Source organism: Biomphalaria glabrata, chromosome 13 (assembly GCF_947242115.1).
Source record: "Biomphalaria glabrata chromosome 13, xgBioGlab47.1, whole genome shotgun sequence".
Lineage (NCBI taxonomy): Eukaryota > Metazoa > Mollusca > Gastropoda > Planorbidae > Biomphalaria > Biomphalaria glabrata.
In genome coordinates, this window is record NC_074723.1 from 5,687,444 (window position 1) to 5,709,792 (window position 22,349).

Here is a 22,349-nt window from a genome sequence, read left to right on the forward strand (position 1 = left end):
CAATAAATAGATAAGAAAACAAAACTTAAAAAACAACAACAGCTCTGATCTTAAAAAAAAGCATGCACCCTTTTTTATACTAAATAGGAAAAATACAATTTGGAAGGAACAGAAGGTTTACGGTAAGCCGTGTCCCGAAGCGATCCTCCCTCGCCTCTGGCCTCAGAGACCATCACACATTTTTTTTTTTTTTGTGTTCTAAAAGAGGTCTTGAGCTATCCTCCATCATCCTCTCTCATCCTGTCTTTTCCCCCATTGTCCGATCTGATTTCGACATCGCCACCTCGCCTTTGTCAAAGCGTTCCGCAGTCGTCCCGCGGTCATAGCAAATCTTCTTTTTTTTTTTCGGGGGATGGGGGGGGGGGGGGTTGTTTTGTCTTTGGTTTCATGCACATGTCTATGAGTGAGTGTGTGTGTGTTTTCTTCTTCGCCCCACCCCTCTCCGCCCCACTCCCTGAAGACTTTAGACAGTGAGTGGTTTAAGATGGTGTCAGGGAAGGTTATCCCCCCCCCACCTCCTCCTGAAAGAAGAAGTGACGATGTCTGCTCTGCACTCTTCCCATGCCGCTTTGCGCTAATTATTCACGGGGAGAGACAAAAAAAAAAGGGAAATAATGTAAATGACATTTTGTACCCCTCCATCTCCCCTCCCCCTAAATCTCCTGGAAGCATCTTGTCATAATCCACCATCCCCCTTCCCCTCCCCCTTTTCACCAATTAGCTTCAAGGAAATGTTCAACTTAAGCCTTGTCCAGGTTGACCGCAAAGAGACATTTTTTAGAACCTTTTCTCATGACCTGTCATAGACATAACCATTATTTGGAAAACAGCATACAGATCAACAAGATTCCAGAATAGCAACATAGGACCTGGAATCATTTATGAAGTAATCAAAATATTTGTGATAATTATATAATATACGTTTAGTCCAAAACTAGTCTATCTTTAAAAAAGCCGGAAATGCGATGGTTGAGTTCGATTTTTGATTTTCGGGAACTTTAGGGCGCCTCTGAGTCCACCCAGCTCCAATGGGTACCTGACATTAGTTGGGGAAAAGTAAAGGCGGTTGGTCGTTGTGTTGGCCACATGACATACTCATTAACCGTGAGCCACAGAAACAGATGACCTTTACATCATCTGCTCTATTGATCGCAGGTCTGAGATGGGAACTTTTCTTTTTTTATTTTAAATCAAAAAGTTTTTTTGATAACTATACTTGTTAATAAGAGACTTTAATCATCGGTTTTCCTGTCTGATTCAATCAACCCGTTCTGTGCTCTGATGGCACTAAGGAGGAAGAAGCACTTGTACGAATTTGTCCTAGCAAATTAACAACGTGCTAGAAATGAATTATAAGTTAATAACCATTTGTGTGCAAAACAGAAGAGCATTGCGTAATACTATCAGATAATGCTGGCCATGGGGACACATTTCCGGAATCGAAGGCAACGCCCATATTTAGACAAAACGTCGATAAATCTAATTTCTGAAAATTGGAAACCCCAACTAACTTTGTCATGTAGTTTTAGAACCACTGTTTGCGTGCCCCGTTTTTCTTTTTTTTAGTGCATACGATTTCTATTTAGTTATTTACAAAAAAAAATATTTTATAAAACGAATTCTTCGTAATGAAAAAGTAATCAGAGACTTTAGCGTCGTCATCTCTCACGTTTATTTAAACTCTGGTCTCTATGCTGCCCCACCCCCATTTTAGCAGCCGTGCTGACCCCCTTCCCCCCTCACACCCCAACCCGAGCTCACCCAGAGACATCTAATCAAGAATTTAATCACTGCGTCCACTTTGACCCGATCGAATCCAATGGATATCCCCTTTGGATGGGTCAGTTTACCCTTTGCGGTCAATGGTCAATCCTTTATTTTTTTAAAGTTATTTTTCGTTCCGAATGTCTGGACAGATGCTGGACAAGTGAGACGGGGGGGGGGATGATTTAGGCGGGGGAAAAAAAGAGTGATCCCTAAACTTAAGCCTTTGCTGTTAGTGTCAGATTTAAACTATTTTCCCTCATTGGTGATCTATTTGTGATCACATAAATATCTTTTGTTTTTATATTTATATGCTTCGGATGTTTCTTCAGACTTGAAAATTGTAATTACATCCTAGACAGGGGATGTCGGCGGGCAGGGTTCGAACCTGGGACCACCGAGACAAAGACCAAAAGTAACAACAAGACGAGGCAGCCACCCATTAGTCATACTTGCCTGGGAAACGTCTCTCTCTCGTTTCAAGACGTTATACATAAGACAGTCGTAGGAAATGTCTCATCGGAATCTTCGAAGATAATAATAATCATTAATTAATTAATTAATCAATTAGGGTCATCCAAAGAGGATTAGTTTACGGGAGCATAAAAGGGGAAATAAGCAAAGGAAAAACAAAGTGAAACTAAGTTTATTGTTTTCTGTTGCTCTCCCCTTCTGGATCCACCTGGAACAGGCTACAACTTAGGGATTTGTATATACGAGTCACCAAAGTAGCTAATAAAATTGTGTAGCATTTGTTTTTCTGTTGACTTAAATTTATAGTGCACTACACATGAGGGTAAATTGTAATCAGACATTCTGCTTAGTATCACCAATATCGACTGTACATATTTTAGTTTACTAGCTACATTTGTCTTCATTAAAAAAAAAAAAAATATATATATATATATCTTTTCTTATAAGCGAAAACAAGAGAGAGAGAGAGAAAGAGAGAGTTTGGGTGGGGGGGGGGGAGAGCAAAGTTCTATGTAAACTTAAGTTCAATCACTAAATATGACTTTAAGACTCTAGGTCTACTATCACGGTGCCGAACCCCAACCGTCTCCACCCCACTCGTACTCCACTCCACCACTCCCTTCCTCCCATCAAGCAGCAAGTCTTGTCACTGGCGGTGTCATTGATGTTTGTGTTGTCGGCGCGGGGTGCCATTCACGCCAATGTCAGTGGCACTTTTCTCCCCAGTAAAACCGGTTATTGTCCTTGTTGTGATGTCACTGTCATTGACAGGTGTCATTCTGTCCTTGTCCTTATTGAGTCCCTCCCTCCGACGTCCATCACTTCCCCTACCCCCCCCCCCCCCCACAGGCCTTAGAGCGATTGACTTTGACCAAAAATATCTCGTTGCGTCCATCTCTTTAACTCTTATCTCTCTTTCTTGTACTTTCTCTTTTATTCTTTCTCTTTTTTTTTAATCTTATACAGATCTCTTTACTCAATTTTTAAATTTCTTTCTTCATCTCTTTTCATTCTCTTCTCGTTTTTTTTTTCTATTTCTATTTCTATCTTCAGTACTTTATTTTCTAACTCAATTTATATCTCGTTCTCTATGTTTTCTCTTTTTTTTCTTCTCTTTTTCTGTTCTCTTCACAATTTGTCTAGTTCTCTCTATTTCTCTTTATCTTTAAATTCATTTTCTAAAACATTTGTCTTTTCGCTTCTCTTCCACATTCTTTACATCTTTACATGTTACTATATCTCCTTTAAAATATAATCAACCAATACACACATGCACTAAGGCTCTCGAGAACACATTCACATACTCGTCCCCCACATGGGTCTTAAGCGTTTAGCTTCTCTGACCAAGTCTACAGCAAAAGTGAGATGGCTAAACAGAATGCGAAGGAATGCTTTATGGCAGCGGTTCTCAACCTTTTAAGCTCGGCGACCCCTTTTTACAATCCCCCATTCTGTCGCGACCCCCCCCCCACACACACAGCAATAGAAGAATAGACAATAACAATCCATATTTTCGATGGTCTTAGGCGACCCCTGGCAAATCGTCAATCGACCCCCAAGGGGGTCGCGACCCACAGGTTGAGAACCCCTGCTTTATGGTGATTTGAGTGGTTGCTTGAAAGACAGTTGTTTTAAGAGCGAGTACTAGATACCTTTTTTTTTTACGATGACTATTTCACGCTCACGATATAGTAGTGTAATTCTCCGCCCGGATCTCCGGCCGGATCTCCGTGGACGTGAGCGACGTCACGACTCCGGCAGATGTGATGCTAATAAAATATCTCTCAAGACCTACTCATCATCTTCACTCCATGATCAGCTGTCACTGTCCTCCAGGGGCGCATCCACTCACAATAGATGCATTGAGCATGAACTGAGGAAGGACTTACTTGCTTTTAAAAATAATATTTATTTTTTTTTACAAATTCTGTGTTCCACATTTTCATCATTGAAACACACACCCACACACAAACCATTATAAACACATACAAACTTACACACAACATACTACAAATTCACTTTTCTGTTTGGAATAGTACACTTTTGTCTGTGTGGATTACGTGTAAGCATAGATATTAAGTACATATTCCGGCTACTTTAACAAGTTTTCTTTAAATACATAATTATAATTCTATTGAAATAAAAATAAAAAATGGATGGTCGCGACAGCCCAACAACACCACCAACAACAAACAGCAACACGTATTCATATTAATAAACCAGCCACATGACGGAGCACCAGCTAATAGATTGACCTGGTTGAGCACACATAATTAGACGGGGGACCGGTCCACGGCGTGAGCGGTGTCGATTGATCACTGACCTAATCATCAGCGGACATCGAGGCAATGACTTTTGTGATGTCGGTCGTGTCTCACCGCGAGTGTTAGCAGGATAGGGTTTCAGTGTGTACACCCTCCCCCCCCCTCCCTCCCCTCGTTGTGTAATATCTTACGCCTCTGATACCTGCAACATACAAACTATGGGAATCTTGACACCTGCTCCACCTCCCCCCCTCCCTTTTTCGCTCTTTTCTTTATTACTTTTTTTTTTCTATATAGTCTTGTCGTTGATTAACTCTCTCTCTCCTCCCCTCCTCGATCTACAACGAATTCCTCCCCCCCCCCTTTTTTTTTTTCGAATCCTTATTCTTTTGTTTCAGGTCTGTGTTTTGTCTAAGTTGACCCATGCGTGTGAACGTTGACTGGTGTCTCTGCCATCATTGGGGGGGGGGGGGGGTTGATCTGGTGTGGGAGCTTTTAGTTGGGGGTGGTTGAGGTAAAAGAAAAGTGTGTGTGTGTCGGGGGGATATATTTTTTGTCTCCGAGTTGACTTTTTATGTTTGCATTATATGACAACAGTATCACGTGACTCTGCAGTGGTCGTAAAGTCGAAATATCTAACCATCAGAGGTGGCTCTTTGTTCTTGGTTGGGGGGTGGGGACACGTGAGACATCTTCTTGCTTATCACGCACTCTCGCACAGGTACATGAGGCAGCGAGATTATTAGTTGAAGAATGCCAGAAGTGGACACATGAACAACTCGTTTCTATATAATTTTGACTTCAACAGAAAGTCTAATAATGTTTAAGAGTTCATCAATTAAAATTGGATTTAAAAAAAAAAAAATTTTGGTGATATTTTCATTAGGTATTGCATCATATAGAAATTAACGACTATAATGAAATTTGTACTGAGTATTGCATAATATAGAAATTAACGACTATAATGAAATTTGTACTGAGTATTGCATCATATAGAAATTAACGACTATAATGAAATTGGTACTGAGTATTGCATCATATAGAAATTAACGACTGTAATGAAATTTGTACTGAGTATTGCATCATATAGAAATTAACGACTGTAATGAAATTTGTACTGAGTATTGCATCATATAGAAATTAACGACTTAATGAAATTTGTACTGAGTATTGCATCATATAGAAATTAACGACTATAATGAAATTTGTACTGAGTATTGCATCATATAGAAATTAACGACTGTAATGAAATTTGTACTGAGTATTGCATCATATAGAAATTAACGACTGTAATGAAATTTGTACTGAGTATTGCATCATATAGAAATTAACGACTGTAATGAAATTTGTACTGAGTATTGCATCATATAGAAATTAACGACTGTAATGAAATTTGTACTGAGTATTGCATCATATAGAAATATTAACGACTATAATGAAATTTGTATTAAGTATTGCATCATACAGAAATTAACGCCTCACCTCTTGTGACTTTATCGCAGAAACTAGCAAAGATAAGTGGTGGCTGCTTTGCGAGGATTTATAATTTGTAAGTAATTGATGAACCCCTCTTTTACCCTCCCAATCATAGGATCTTTTTTCTTTAAAAAAAAATTTGCATTAGTACTCTTCCGCCCCGCATGTCTGGCCCCCCACGGGACGCCACCACTTGCTCGTCTCACAGATATTATATTTCCGTGGTGTCGTGAAGCATGCAGAAATCCACCTCAGGGATTAGCCGCCATCGGCGTGACTTCATTTCTAATACGTAGCATGGCTCCCTCCTTTTTTTTTATGTCCGTACCTTTAAACCTACTGCTATTAGCTTTTGTCAGGGGAGGAAAGGGGGGGGGAGTATTGGTGCGTGAGGTGCGTGCGAGCTCACTTTGCCACCTGCGTCGTTCCCTCACACCTCCAGAAACTGTTGTTTGATCAGAGGGTTTGAGATTATGTCTTATGTAGGCTGTTGGAAACAAACAGGTATGATCTGCCACTTGCGAACCCCTGCAAATGAAAGGCCTAATTGGCCTGCTCTTCGTAAGATGCAAACTGTGAACTTAGACCAGTGGGTCTCCCAAGTGCTACTAGAGCATGGAATGGGTTGCCTGAGTCAGACAGGAAAACCAATGACTTGGCAGAATTTAGGCCATTGATCAACCTTGTGAAATTATTCATAGTCGATTTTGATAATTAACGAATCAATCAAAAATGTAATAGTTTTTTTTTTTTGGTAATTAATCAATTTTGTTTTTCACAGAAAAAAGGAGTTAAACTTTGCAGTATTGAGGATATGTTTGATATTTTGTACAGTTATTCCCCTTTAATAAGCTTTGTTTTTAGTAACGTATTGTGTATATTTTACTTGTATATAACTGTATATATATATAAGCAATGAGGATTATGAAAGTCCAAACGCTTAAAGTATTTTGTTTACATATAACAATGAGGCAGGGAGAGGTGACCAGGTACAGGAAGCAAGACGAGGATCTGGGTTTTAATGCCCATTGGCTTGGGAGATAGAGCCCTGGTGTTAACGGTCGTCTCACTGTGAGATAGAGACCTATCAACGGACTTAAATCAGGACCTTGGTAACCGGTGGGGTCGTCGCAGGTTGCTATGAGGTCATGAGAGAGGTGAAGCCCTCTCTGATATCCCTGGCGGGATAGTCTCCCATTGTGAAACGATAGCGCTGTACCAGTTGTCTCACCTTTAAGTGCAGATAACTCTCTGGCTGTTGGAACATGTGTGTGTGTGTGCGTCAGTGGTAGTGTCCACTGCGCACCGAATCTCTCTCCCCCCCCCCTCGCCTGCAGATTGTGTGTGTGTGTGTCTGTCCCGAATGACACAATGGTCACTGAAGACTACCCGCTCCAGTGGTCATCTCGTGATAATGACCGGTGATACATCATCATACTACAGGGGGCGATCACACGACCCCTGTCAATGCCCAACGCCTCTTCCCCCTCCCCTCTTCGGCGTTTCCTTTCTCGCTTTCCATGACCTTATCAAGAGGTTAGAGTTGGGGTCATTTCAGTATCACACAATAACAGGTCTTAACGTCTTAAGATTCTATTGAAATAGTAGATATAGGTCTAAGACCTTCAGAAAATTAATACTAGACACACTTTGCTCTTAAATGTCTTACAATGCGTATTAAATCTATCACAGTATTTACATATATGGGGGTGTGATGTCTAAGTGGTAAAGCGCTTGTCTTCCGGACCGAGAGGTCGCCGGTTCGAATCTCAACGAATACTTGGATTTGAATTTTTGGGGATTTTTATGAGGCCCCAGAGTTAACCCAACTATAACGGGTACCTGACTTTAGTTGGGCCGTTGTGCTGGTCACATGACTCCCTCTTTAATATTCTGACATAGAAAATAGAATGACCTTTACATCATCTACCCTATAGAGCGTAAGGTCATAAGACTGATACGTTTCTCGACTTCAATTGGTCACTTTAAGAACTAGATGTACCATCATCCATTGCGTACTAGAAAATGTTTTACATTGCTTAAAGACAGGCATACATTATAAGATGGTATTGTGTAGATGGTGGATGAGGATGGCGTGTTATCCTATTATAAGATGGTATTTTGTAGATGGTGGATGAGGATGGCGTGTTATCCTATTATAAGATGGTATTGTGTAGATGGTGGATGAGGTTGGCGTGTTATCCTATTATAAGATGGTATTGTGTAGATGGTGGATGAGGATGGCGTGTTATCCTATTGTAAGATGGTATTGTGTAGATGGTGGATGAGGATGGCGTGTTATCCTATTATAAGATGGTATTGTGTAGATGGTGGATGAGGATGGCGTGTTATCCTATTATAAGATGGTATTGTGTAGATGGTGGATGAGGATGGCGTGTTATCCTATTATAAGATGGTATTGTGTAGCTGTTGGATGAGGATGGCGTGCTACCCTGCTAATGGGTTCGTCTTTGAACTTCTCAAGAGATTAACGAACGAGTGAAACTAAAGAGGGAGAGTGGGAGACAGAGAGATAGAGAGAGTGAAAGTTAGTGAGGGAGAGAGAGAGACAAATAAAGAAAGGAAGAGAGTGTTATGATCCTTTCAGTTATTTCTACAGTTGCCACCTTCCCATTGTCATTATATTTGTTTTCTTATCTCTCTGTGTCAACAGCGTTATTTAACATGCAGGGTGCTAAAAAGGAGGGGGGAGGCGGGGGAGAATGTTATGGAAAGAGACAGAGGGCGCTGACATCACCCTAGTAGAGATAGCGATTGGGCTGCCAACTAAGCACCCTACCCTCCATTTTGTTTCCTCTCGGACTCTTTCCCGCCTTACAGCCAATCTAGCAGACTTCAGCCAATCTAGCAGACTTCAGCCAATCTAGCAGACTTCAGCCAATCTAGCAGACTTAAGCCAATCTAGCAGACTTCAGCCAATCTAGCAGACTTCAGCCAATCTAGCAGACTTCAGCCAATCTAGCAGACTTCAGCCAATCTAGCAGACTTCAGCCAATCTAGCAAATTTCAGCCAATCTAGCAAATTTCAGCCAATCTAGCAGACTTCAGCCAATCTAGCAGACTTCAGCCAATCTAACAGACTTCGGCCAATCTAGCAAGCCAATCTAGCAGACTTCAGCCAATCTAGCAGACTTAAGGCTATCTCCAGATCAAACGCTAGTGAAAACTGACTCTTACATTTCACAGTTATCAAAACTTTTCCTTTTCACTTGTTGTTATCTCTTTTTTCTTTTTTTAAATCAAGTCTTGTAGAAAAGCACAAAGTAATCCATTGCGATTTATTTCATTGCCCTCCCACCAAACGCATTATATTTTAAAATTATTTCAATAGTAATCGTTCAATATATTTAAAAAGTAAAATTGCGTGCGTGCGTGTGTGTGTGGAAAGTGGGGAGGAGATATGAGATTGTTTGTAAAGGGAGGGTATTTCGATTTAATAGCATATGTAGGATTATCTTTCCCTGTCGTCAAGTGGCTTGTTACTGCCACTTGGTCGTTTCCTCAATAAAAAGTTATCTTCCCCTGCATTTAAAAAAAGAAAATCACCGTAACCAGATGTCTTCGCTTAGAATCTGTACTCGACTGCAGTCTACCGCAATACTGCAGTCTTGTTGTTCTTTTTTTTTAAATAAAAAAGCTTATCGCATATTATTAGAAAGCCATAATTTAGCTTCGCGTCTGACCTAGCTCAATACAACAACAACATCACTTGCCAAACCAAGGTAGTGACCAAATGTTTGCCTCGTAAATGATAATTCTTTTTAAAAATGCAAATTCCACTTCACTCTGCATTGTTGTCGCTCTGAGAGAGTTATTTCATTTTTAAAATGCAATTTTTAACGACCTTTTTTAAGTTTTATAAATTATTAATAGTTATTGGTTGTGTACTCTTACGACGCGAAATTACAATCGCACATAAGGCCACAATAGGCATATTGTTGCTAACACAGAACAAAGGATTGGGCTTTATGGAGATATAGTATTGTAGTCATAAAGTCATATCGAAATGAGGAACTATCTAATAGGTGAGCACAAGGGCGTATGGATCATGGATGCAAAGATGCGCAGGTATAGGCCCACTGACCCATGGATGCATGGTCATGATCCTTGGTTGTTTTGACAAATTATTGTAAAAGACAAATGAAGTGACATTTTTGTATCTTCTAAATCAAAATACATATGGACCCTTTACAGCCCCTACACCCAAACCATATAACGACACTATATTTATTTATTAAACTTTTTTTTTTAAAGTTGATTATTTCACTTGCATGCCCTCTCACGATCATTTTAAATTTAAATTTTTATTGCTTAAGTCAAGATTTTGGCTTCGGTGAATTTAAAGAGGATATCAAGATGGCGGATGCATAGCAAACATTGACTGTCTATATATCTCTCAGTTATACAGGAAATCTTCAGAAGACAAGTCCCACAACTCGTGTTTACATTTGTAATAGGTTACGGTTTAAGACCAAAACATAGACACCAATTCTATCGCGCCTTTTATATACCAAACATTTACAGCAGATACACCAGCATTCCAAATTTTAGTAAAACAGTTTGGGTATTTAATCCTTTATTAGTCTTTCAAATCCTAAAAGTACGTTATACCACACCCTATAGGTGGTAAAATAAAAGCAAAGAAAACCTCAAACACATAAGTCTACAAAAACACATATACAATGTTAAATCAATGTTACCTAACAGTAAATCGGACTAAAGTTTAATTTTTTTTTCTCGAGACATTGATAAGTCCAAAATAAATGGGGCTGGTCCAAAGGAAAGTCTTGAATTCGAAGTAAATATTGTCCTTTCAATTTCTCACTCTGCCTAAGAAAAAATGTGTTAAGATAAAGCTTTAGTTAGCAAGCTTCTCTGTTCCCGGAGCTGCTAGAGATCCATCACGCCTCGACATCCGTCACTTTTTTTTTTAACCCCTCAAGTGTGCCAAAGGTATGATAGATGTCAGCTCTGGACGAGCCTCTGGGATCTATTAAAATAACTTGGTTACCCAGGCGTGGCGGTGATACCTAGCTATCTACGCCATTGTCAGACAAGACAATGGGCCCGGACAAAAAACAAAGTTCCCGACAATAGTTCCTGACTAGAGACGTGACTTGTTCAAGACGTGGACGAGAACTTCGCAATGACTGACAAGAGAAAGTGAAAGAGAAATGTAGAAGGGAAGAGGGCGAGGCTTTTATCTGGCCACTTTGGGAAATGTCTTTATTTAAACTGCGTGCTAAATCAAACACTATCACCCCTGATTTTACACGCATTAAAAAGCAGTTAGACAGAGAAAATGAGGCGATAACATGACAAATGGCATTGTCCTAGTGGTGTCATACAGCGTGCGCATTGCTCGAGTTGAAATGCTGGGGGAGTTGACAGTTCGATGTGTGGAGTATGATGTTAAATAAAGATCGGGGGGGGGGGGGAGACAAGGGAGGAGTAGATAGAGACGAAAGATAAAGAGCAGAGTTCGACGGTTCAAAGCCATCAAGAAACTTTGGGCTCGACAGTACGGTCTGAATTCCAAGCTGCGTTATAGGAAAATATAAAACTGCCTTAAAGACAATGTCAATTATCCTAAAGTGAGTACCTATTATCTTAGATGAAGAGTCAATATTCTTAGACTGAGTGCCTTCTGTACCTGCTTAAAACTCTTCAAAAAAAATAATAATCTTAGTGTTGAATTGTAAACGTACCATGTGATTGTCACACATTATTTCATCGCATGTGCCTGTGGTCTCATCTGGGGCCACCAACCAGCTTCCTCCAGGCGTCTCGGTTCTGGGCGTGTCTCTGCGACTGTCCCCACGTCTTGCCCATCCACATGACACCTGCTTCCAAATCTCGGTGCTGTGTATTTCCTTGAGAGGGGTTGGTGGTGTTCATGTGAGGGACTGTCGTGTGATGCAGGCGTGCGAAGGGTGTGGCCCATCCATCGCTTGAGCCTCTGAAGGATATCTTCTTCAATGGGCTGCTTCTTTGTCCATTGCCACAGTTCCTCTTTGGAGATCCTGTCTGGACACCGGATCATAAGAATCTTCCTGGAGGCAGGTGTGGATGAATACCTGGAATACTTTCACGGTGGTGACGGTGATTCTCCAGGTCTTTGCTTAAGAAACAAGCATTGGCATCTCAAAGGACTTCACGTTTTTCTCTGGGGAAGTTCACATTGTTTATAAGACATGCTTGAATTTATCATTCCTTCTTAGACTTGATGCCTTTCGGCGCATATCGGTAGGTTGTCTCCAACAGAGATGGCTCCTCGATAATATCCGAATAATTAATACTTTTTCCAAGGAGATGATACTGCTTCACTTTAGCTTCTCTGTGTCTGGTGTTCAGTTTATTTCATTAGTTTCATGTCTTGTCTTCCTCCCCCCCTCCTCTCTGTCCCACCCAACTCGCAAGCGTCACGCTTTTTTTTTCTCTCTCTCTCTCTTCCCTTGTCTGTCATTGAAGTAGAAAGATCATTTCCTGTCTCCATAAGTCACAACTGATTGTCCCGCCAGTAAATCAAGCCAGGCAGATAAGGTTTATTGGATGCCGTCTGAAATGAAGATTTATTGCCGAGAACAATATGTATATCCCAACATGTATCTAGAGAACAGGTCATTCAAGGCCCCCCCTTTTTTTTTTATTCCTCTATTGTTTAATGATCCTATCTTTGTGTCTTATAGACTTTGCGTGTTGCTAATAGGGTATAGAGGTAATAGGCATGACAGTAAATGCTATCTCTTTTGTCTAGGGTAACGACAATACTGAACTAAGCTTGTAATCTTCGGCAATAAAGTCTTGTTTCGTGTTACAAGTCAAGGAAATGTAGAGAGTTTTAATGGATACCCTCACAATGCAACATAATACAAAATATTTATAAAAGCAATGTTCAAAAGACATTTTCATAACAGAATCATTTTGAAGACAAGACAAAATAAAGAATTTTAAAGAAGCTAAAATGTATCTTCAATGTTGGTAACTTTTAAAAAAATGCACAGTTATTGCACTAGATATATCGTGAGCAACAATAAAATATGTCATATAACTTTATATAACTTTTAAAATATATCAGTTGATTTTGCTACTTAAGCATATAAAAACTAAATATTTGACTGGTCATTACAATAGATATCATTATAAACAGGATTAGCTATTAATATGTTTAGATGTACAAGAGACATGGGGTATATTGCCTTAAGTCCAACTCATCTTAATGAAGCCAAGCAAACGTAGGCCTTAAGATGCTTCTATTGTTTCATTCATTAGTAACGACCTGGCGTCAGAGAGTAGTACAAATACCAGACAGCGGAATAAATCAACACGGCACCGTGCCATCATCGCTGCGCAAAATCATGCGCATTAAACAGGAAGTAGCCAAGAACGGTCTGAGATGCTTGCCTCCCCCTTAAAAAAAATAACTTCCTTGCTCTTATACGGGTAGAAAAAAGGGGGGGGGGAAGGACGATGGATCCTTTGATTGCGACTCACCTAAGATGAGCAGTATCTAGCCTGTTGTTTTCCCTAGAAATGATTTTTGTGGAAAGAGAGAATCGGATTTTTTAAATGTTTTTTTTTTTTTTTTTGAAGCAACTAAAAATACGCAATCGAGAAATTCGTGAAAGTTAAACCAGTAGGTTACAGCCTTTAACGACCATCTAAATATAGTACACATGTTTTAGTGGTACAAACACCCAATGACATTGTCATTGTCACCCAATGACATTGTCACGCCAGATGTCGGTTTCATTATGTGGGCTGATGTTTCAAGGGGTTTGATAGCACCGCTTTAAAGGCCGGATATGTCCCGCGTTCCGTAGTTCGGGGATCACTGGGCAAGACTAATTGAAATTTACTTGAAACTTAAGCGTTAATTAAAAAAAAAAACATGACATGTTTTGCCCCTTTCCTGCAACCAAAAAACGGCTTTAAGTACTTTCTTCACCAGTAGTTTTAACCCACACCCAAGACCCTTGTAATCACCAAATGCTCCCGAACACTACTAACCTGATATGTGTCCCTATTACCCCTATTTTGGATCCCTTAAAGACAGCTTTGAATACCTGCATTGATCCCTTGGGTGTTACCGACTTTTAGTCTATTCCAGTTTATCAGACGACAGGGGCACGTCATTTCCTGTAATATCCACCCAAACGTAATCGCGTAATCTCAACGAGATTTCCAATGGTAGAAAAAAACAAGGAGTTTTTCTGTGTCTTTCTCCTAAATTTCGACATTTATATATATATTGCTGCAACAGTATTGCGAAAATCGACTTGCTATGTCCGAAATAATTATTTTAACAAAAGTCTACTCAAACGAAAGGTACAAGATGTTGATGGCAGGGTATGCTCAACGACATCCTGGAAATAACTCTTCACTCATAAATCTGGTCTCAAAGTGACCTCAAAGCTATCATCCTTCACCTATCCTTTAGTCTGTTGGACCGTTGGGGCACCACACAAGATTTGTCGACGGTCTCTTTCCCCCAATCCTCTCTGTCTTTTGCCTTGGATAGAACCTCTTTCAATGGCAGGCCCGTTCTTTGATGTTGACTTCCCATCGCTTTTTTTTTGTCTGCCTCTTCTTCTTTTTCCTGGTACTGTTCTTTGAAAGAAAGTCTTCGCCAGCCCAGAGGACTTTGTGATATGGCAATAGAGTTTTAATTAGCGTTACTTTACAATAGTTATCAGATCATCGTGAGGTCCAAAGCTATCATAGCTTTAGTTTATCAGTTGGATGAGCTATGAACCATCCAACTATCTTAGTTTCAACTCAATAAAAAGCGTCTCCGGATGAACAGTGAAGAATCTATTTATCTCTTGTAGAGCCTTTATAGAACTAGAACATTGAAAGTAGAACCTTTATATCTATCTAGAAATATTCCGCTCTTTTCCTGAGTTTTGATTTACATAATTTATTTTTTTTGAAGATTTATTTCGGTATGCTTGTTAATACCTTTGTTTACGATTGAATTTCTCGGCTGTCTGTGTCATTTCTAGCATGGGCATTTTTTTTTCTAATCGAGAAGTTTTGTACGTAGTGTGACCAAAAAAAAAATCTTTTTTTTCTTCCAATATCGGGACGATACGGAGTCATTTATCAAACTCTTCCCCACGTATATCTCTTTCAAATGTCAATACTACCCTAAGGGCAGGGAAAAAGGTGGAGGGGGGCATGCAATAAAAAACATGGAATCAAAAGTTTAATGAAGACGAAATTCAATGGGATAGATCCAATTTCTTAGAGGGCTGTGGTCCCTTTGCACTTATCTGTGTCCGCGTGTGTGTCTGTGTGTTTGTCTTTCTTTCAGAGGTAGAATCAGGACTCACAAGGACTATCATTCTTATCAGCTAACAGAGTATCCACCCCACCTCCCACCCCTTTTTATGGGACTTTGGAGAGTTTGGCGGGTGCAGGGATGAGAGAGAGAGAACGGCCGGGGGGTGGGGGGGGGGAGCAATAAGACGCGTAAGAAGAAAACAAAATGGCTGCGTGATTCGGTTGGTCTGTCGCCAAACAATGTTCACCCTAAAACCTCCGTGCGCGTCTCTATCTCTCGACTTTCTCTGTGTCAACACCAGGACTAGTGAAGAATATGAGTTTGCCGAGCTCTCGAAGACAATCTTGCGGCCCATCAACGCCCCCCCCCCCCCTTTTTTCTCCCCTTCTTTTAAAACTATTTAAACTCCCTCCCCCCTTTCTTTTATTGGTGGGGGGTTGCTGATCACCTCCATCGCGGACACCTTTCCCACCCTTCACACACGCCTCTGAAAGACACCCCCCCCCCTTTTCCGTATGTATCTTCAAATGTTCCCCCCCCCCCAACTACTGTCAAGCCCCCCCCCCTCCAACCTAAGAAGACAGACATAGGGTTGGGGGGGGGGATAGATTGATCATAGCATGGATTTTTATCAGAGCCGCGACTAGAACACACCTGAGTGACAGGAAGAGGAAAAACAATACCATGTTTTCATTTCTGTTATTGTCAGAGGGAATCCATTTCTCATTGTATCTCCCGATGTCTCTGGAACATTCTCTCTAGGTAGCGGACAACACGCAAATTTGTTTACACATTTACGTATACACCTTTCATTGTGTTCCTAGTGCGTAGATGAGACCTTCTGTTCGTACGTAAAGGTAAGAGCCATAACTGTGCTCGGGAAGGCATACACATTATGTCAGATTTTTTATACCATTCGTTATGAAGTATGAACTTAACGAAGTCTTATTGCTATAAGAACAGATGAATTTTTTGTTTCTTAATACATGTGGCAGAACAATCGAATACTGGCTATGTTAATTGGGTATTTAGATCGCGTCTATTTCCTATATTATGTGTTCTCATACCCCTATATAATAACATTTAATTGAACTAATACTGTTTATGATGTTGTTATTACGAGGTATACTGTAGAGGTGAAGCTATTACTAGTCTTCGTAATTATCTAAGTCCACGGATGTCAACCTGGTCGTATGTTAGGCTACTCAGACTGTCGTAACAATGGTCCCGAGTTTAAACCCCCGACCACAGTGCCATCCCCTGCTGGGGATGCTTGGAATAGATCACAATGACCTTCATTACCAAAAAAAAAAAAAAGTCCAAAAACTTATTAAACAAACGATAACGTTACTTTCAAACTGTTTCATATCATTCTCATACTGTACATTGTTTTCTATAAAAGTGTTACGCGTATCACTAGCGCGTTGCATAACGTTTTTTTTGTTTCATATAGGCCTTTTTTCTTTTCAGGTGATCAAACCTATCCGTGTCCGAATTGCGGCGAAGTGTTCCGCTCCAAGGTCGCCGTGAGGCGCCATCAGACATACTCCTGTTCCAGCGCCCTATCGCCCTACAGCAGTCTGAAAGAGCAGATGGGTTTGGCGCAGCACGGCCTCGTGGGAGGAAACGGCCTCACCAACATCTTGGCCAGCCACGAAGCGGCCGGCAACAACAACAACATCAGTACCGGATGTGACAGCGATGACAATAGAAGGTACAATTATACTTTGATTCACGTTGTCTTTAACTCAATTTCGGTTGTTGATCTGTCTTATTATTTACCCTCAAATAAAGCAGAGTCTTACGTTTCACTAAACATGTTTAAAAATAAAGAATTCTGGGATTCCAACTTTAAAACTCTGTTGTGTAGTCAACGGGCTTCTACATAATTCTCTACACATCTATGTATGCTTTAAGTTCTATCCATAATGTGTGAACTGTGACAAAATATGTAGGTCACTGATGGGCCTGTATACAATGTAAAACACTTACCTGTTTCCTAATCTTTCGGACTTGAAAGCTATGTTTCATCCATAGGCATAGAAACATATAGACTGGTACGCAGGCATTGGTTTCATATGACGAAAGACAAATTTGTATGTGTATAAAAATTACGATCTTTGAAAATAAAATTTAGCACTCAATAGAGATCCATTTTTGTTGATGGTTTGCCTGTTTTCTGGCCGACGTCTCGTCTCTTCATATTGAGGTTTTAGGGAAATTTTTATTTTTCGTCAGAAAGTCCAATAAGGTAAACTTAAAGTAAAAAAAAAAAAAAAAGGCCAATAATTGCTGTTATAAAAGGAACAATTATATCTATAATTTTACAAAAAAAAATGTATTTGTAATTCCTGAAATAATACAGATATAGGCTATGGCTATTTTTATATTGTATCTAATTGCTGTATAATACAACACTATGTATCAGCCACAACTTTGCGCTTGACAAAATCTATAAGTTGGTCCAGTCTCCTATCTATTTATATATCGCAAGGGAAGATTACTCTCATATTTTTATGCGTCCCACTCCTTTCCCAATATTCAAGTTGGTCTTTTTTTTTTCAGGAGAAATAATTTAATGCCGTGACGTTTAAAAATGGCGCGAAATTCGTTACGTAATGAAGTTGAAATTAAACGACAATTTATGAGAAGAGGAAAATTTATATCCGATTGAACACTCGTTGTCAGTCTCGCGTCTTTAGATATTAACATTTTGGTTTGCAGCTTTAGTGAAGAGGCCAATGTAAAGTTTTAGATCTCCTTGTCTGTACAAGAGACAGTTCTCAAAGGTCCAAGGGAAGATTTCAAATTGACCTCATAAAATGTCTTCTCCCTTTACCTGTAGGCCAGGGTTTTATTATCGGGCATAAACTGACACATCAGCAGACACTCAATAAACGTCGGGACTCACAAGTTCATTTTAGTCCAAAGAGGCCCAAGAAGGTTCTTTCCCTTTGAATGAGGAAACATTTCTAGAATAGATACATTGTATCATAGCTAGCCCTAAATAGGTCGTTAGAATCATGCAAGATAGTTGTGTATATTCTAAGAGAAGTGGATTCGTGTTCAAGATATTTTTTTTTTCCATACAGCACATTTTGTTAAAACAGCAAGGGTGAAAGTGTCTCGGAGGCTTTATAAAACTATGATAACTAATAATGACATGAGTTATTGGGCGTGATATCTGAGTGGTATCGAGAGGTATTGAGTTCCAAAACCCAGTGAAAATGTGTACATTCTTATTTTCTGGTTTTCAGAACGTCGCTAAATGTACACAACTCTAAATGGGCAGCTGACATGCTTAGGGGAAGTAAAGGCGGTTCTGCGTTGTGCTGGCCACATGACGCCATTGTTAGCCGTCGGCTAGATGAGTTTCACATCATCTGCCCCCCCCCACCTCCCTCCCCCACCCATCCGAAAATCGTAACGTCTAAGCAGTGTACCTTGTACATTTTGAAGTCACGCGTGAAAGCTCTTATTGGATTTATGATGAGCTGTCACTAAGTCAGAGCATTGTGGGAAATATGTTTGTGTAATAAGCATCGTTTTGGTGTACAATTACAAAAATTATTATTATATATATATATATATATATAAACTTTTGCGAGCGTTAATAAAGAATAAAGTTGTAGACATTGTGTTGGCAGAGTGTAGGACCACTCTACACAGTTACTAAAAGATTGCCCCAAAGATTCTTGTATCATTGAATACTCAGTTAATGGTTTGTATATTTCGACTCAGTCGATAGACTTGGAATGAGACTTGGTGTCCACCCAATAGTTTTCTCCTGTGTGTGTGTAATTGTGTAATGTGTGTGTGTTCGTATTTTTTGCAACGTTATGAGGAAGAGCAAAAAAAAAAAAAAAAAGATACTTAAAATGGTGGGGTGGGCGGGTGGGCTATAAAAGAGGCTATTGCCAGTTTGAGAATGTTTTGAGATCACCTTGCTGCTGAACTGACAAGGTCAACTAAGTGCGATAAATTCTACTCCCCCCCCTGCCCTTCTCACGCTTAACTCTTCCCCCCCCCTTTTTAGCAATCAACTCGTCCCCCCTGTCCCTCCTCCCCCCCCCCCTTCTTCAGTTTGTGCCAGCCTTATCCAACTCTAGCCTCAAACTGACACAATAATGAAATCTTGAACTAATCCAGCTTTCGTTAATACCTCACACACTTGCACCCAGGACTACAGCGACCTCCTCCATTTCCCCCCTCCCCCCCACCCAACCCTAATGCTCCACTATGTTTCTGTGTCATCAAGCCCCGTCATTAGGGCTTTTAGGGCGGATGTGACATGAAGATACGTTTCTTAATGAAACTAAAGCCCCGCAAAGAAGGCAATACATTTAACTGGGGGCTTTCGACGCCTACACTGGGTTATAAAAAGGATGATATGATAAATTAATTATGGCGCCAGGGTGCCTAAATGGACTTGAGTTCTAATGGACCTTATTCTCCAATAGTAAACAAACATTTAGCCACGTGATTCTCTATCTCTTCTATATAAATTACGATTTTTTTAATACACATTGGCTATCACGTGACAGTTTTTTTTTTCGTTGTTTTATCAATATTACCACTTGACTAATTGTTGTTTGTTTACGATTGGTGAATTAGGTCCATGGTACATTCTATGTGGCATTTGAAAGAGAGGATGTAGTTTATCTTATATATATAGCATTGTAGTATTAAAGCTGGTTAAAATGTTTTTGCATCGAAAGATTCAAGTACAAAACATTTCCTGTTCATTTTACTATTTTTTTTTTTGAGTGGAAATGTCAATCTGTGTGGGGTTATTCAGAAAATGGGTTATTCATAATACGTTGATAGAGTAGAGCGAGGCTCACGACAGCTACGTAGCAACAATTTATGATCTACTTGGATTTATAATACCTGACCAATATTTCAACAATATAAGCTTCTAAGTGGTCATAAAAAATGCATATCATAATCAGATTGAAGTGTTTCTCTTTCATAACCGCACAGGAAGCAGATTTTCGTATGCAATTTGTCAAAACCAAAAAAACTGTTTCTTTAAACTTGTTATTTATTTGCAAAGTTTGTGTCCCTCTATGTACTAATCCTGCACTCTTTGGTTAGTGTACGTTTGTTGTGACAAGTCATGTTTCAGTAACGAGGAAAAGTTCAAAGACCTTTCTTATTTATTATGTTAGATGTAAAATGCCCCCCTACCAATTTAAAGAAAAAGTAGATATGATATGAAACTAAATGACCTTAAAAAATGATAGCCATATTAATCCATACCACGTGACTAGTTTATTACATGAAATGAAAACGATCTTCAAAGATAAAAAAAAAGTGATCAGTTTAATTGTAATCAAATGAAACGGGTAGATCCAATTACTTCACTATTTATTTGTCCCAAACAGTGCCATGTTCACCGTGTAACGAAATGAGATTTAACTCGTAGTGGAGAGCTAAGCATGGCCACTGATAAGATAAAGTTATATCCCAATAGCCGGGAGCTCTTGGAGAGTCGTCTTTGCGACTTCCTCTTGTTCGGGGTCATACGGTAGTTTGATAAAAGAGATAAATCATTGGAGAGTTTCTTTGCATATCAATGGAAGTTATCGATTTCTCTCCCCCGCACGCCTTGCCTCTCTTTTGTAGTCAATCTATCTCTTTATGCGTAATCACCCCCCCCCCCTCCCTGCCCGGTGAAATAAATCAAATAATCCCATATTGAGAGCTCGACCATCGAGGACTTGAAGTAGTGATCCACAGACACTTGATTTAGTACTTTGAGAGCATACTGATTACCACTGACACGACGCCAGCCCGTCATGTACCACGAAGTAGGACAATACAAAGGTGCAGGAAGAGTGATAAGGGAACAAGAAAATGAATCATTGCTGATTCTGAAACAACTTACAGTCCAGTCAGATGTTTATATTAAACTCTGCAGCCTGGCAGGTCTTTCCCTTGATTCAGCTCAATGTACCACAGCTGTCTTATAAAGTACAGCCAAACAATTAAAAGCAAGAGCATACATTGTACTCATGTTCTAAATGATATTCTCTACCATTTCACAAGCGATTAGTTTTTCAAAAAAAAAGTCTTTTCCCACGTTTATTTATATGTGTATTCTTTTCTCTTCCAAAGTGACAACTCTGATTCCTATCAGGAACCGGTGGAGACCGGAAATGGTGGCGAGTTCAAATGTGACGAATGCCCAAAATCCTTCCAATGGAAAGCAAATTTACAAAGACACCAGGTACTTATTCCAACTATTTATTTAAAGTATTCATTTTATGACAAGCTTATTTAAAATATTGAAGTTTAGCGATAAAAAAAAAGATTCTTATTTTTCAAAATTCATAGTATATAAATGTAAAATAGGATGTTTTAATGTTGTTTTGACAGCTTACACACGACGCCGACAGAAAATTTCCTTGTGAGAACTGCGACAAGGTCTTCACAGATCCCAGCAATCTCCAGCGTCACATACGCTCCCAGCACGTCGGAGCGCGGAGTCACGCCTGCTCTGAATGTGGCAAGACTTTCGCCACGTCCAGCGGACTGAAGCAACACCAGCACATCCACAGTAGCATTAAACCTTTTCAGTGCGAAGTAAGTGCAACAGTTTGACTCAAATAGTAGAGATATATTATGATGGACGGCTAAAATAAAAGCAAAAAAAAAAAAAAATTATAGCTCCTATATAGCGCTACTTTCATGCTTGTATCATGCTCAGAGCGCTATGGCCCAATCTCATTTGTGGACCAGTGTGGGAGAGCGAGAGGGAATCAGGGAGAAGGTTTTCCGTGCTGCCTTTAGGCGCTCAGTAAAACAAAACTCTGCTCGAGTCGGGTGTCAGACCTCGAGCCCACTTCATCGGTAGCCTAGCAAAAGCCAAGTTCGTACCTAGCCTCTTGACCACACTTCAGGGGGGAATGTCATCCCCACTCCCCTAGGAAAGCAAAATAACCTAGCTTTATGTGTTTGCCTTCTTATTGATTTTCTTAATAATCTGATATTACAGTAGACTTAAGTTTAATAATTTTTCCTACTAAAGGAATACATTTTAAAACCAACATTCTAGCTCT

General features: G+C 39.9%; 1 protein-coding gene across 4 annotated transcripts in view; it reads left to right on the top strand.

Moving 5' to 3' along the window:
* LOC106075262 (MDS1 and EVI1 complex locus protein EVI1-A-like) overlaps positions 1-22,349 on the top strand; it is a 111,076-nt gene that overhangs the window by 84,043 nt on the left and 4,684 nt on the right. For 3 of the 4 annotated variants that reach the window (XM_056008095.1, XM_056008096.1, XM_056008097.1), the window contains 3 exons: positions 16,756-16,999; positions 21,406-21,517; positions 21,667-21,873. In XM_056008095.1, the coding sequence (XP_055864070.1) occupies positions 16,756-16,999; positions 21,406-21,517; positions 21,667-21,873 (563 nt within the window). Of the gene's footprint in view, positions 1-15,925; positions 16,143-16,755; positions 17,000-21,405; positions 21,518-21,666; positions 21,874-22,349 lie in introns of those variants that run through there. The other variant, XM_056008098.1, reaches the window with a different exon arrangement.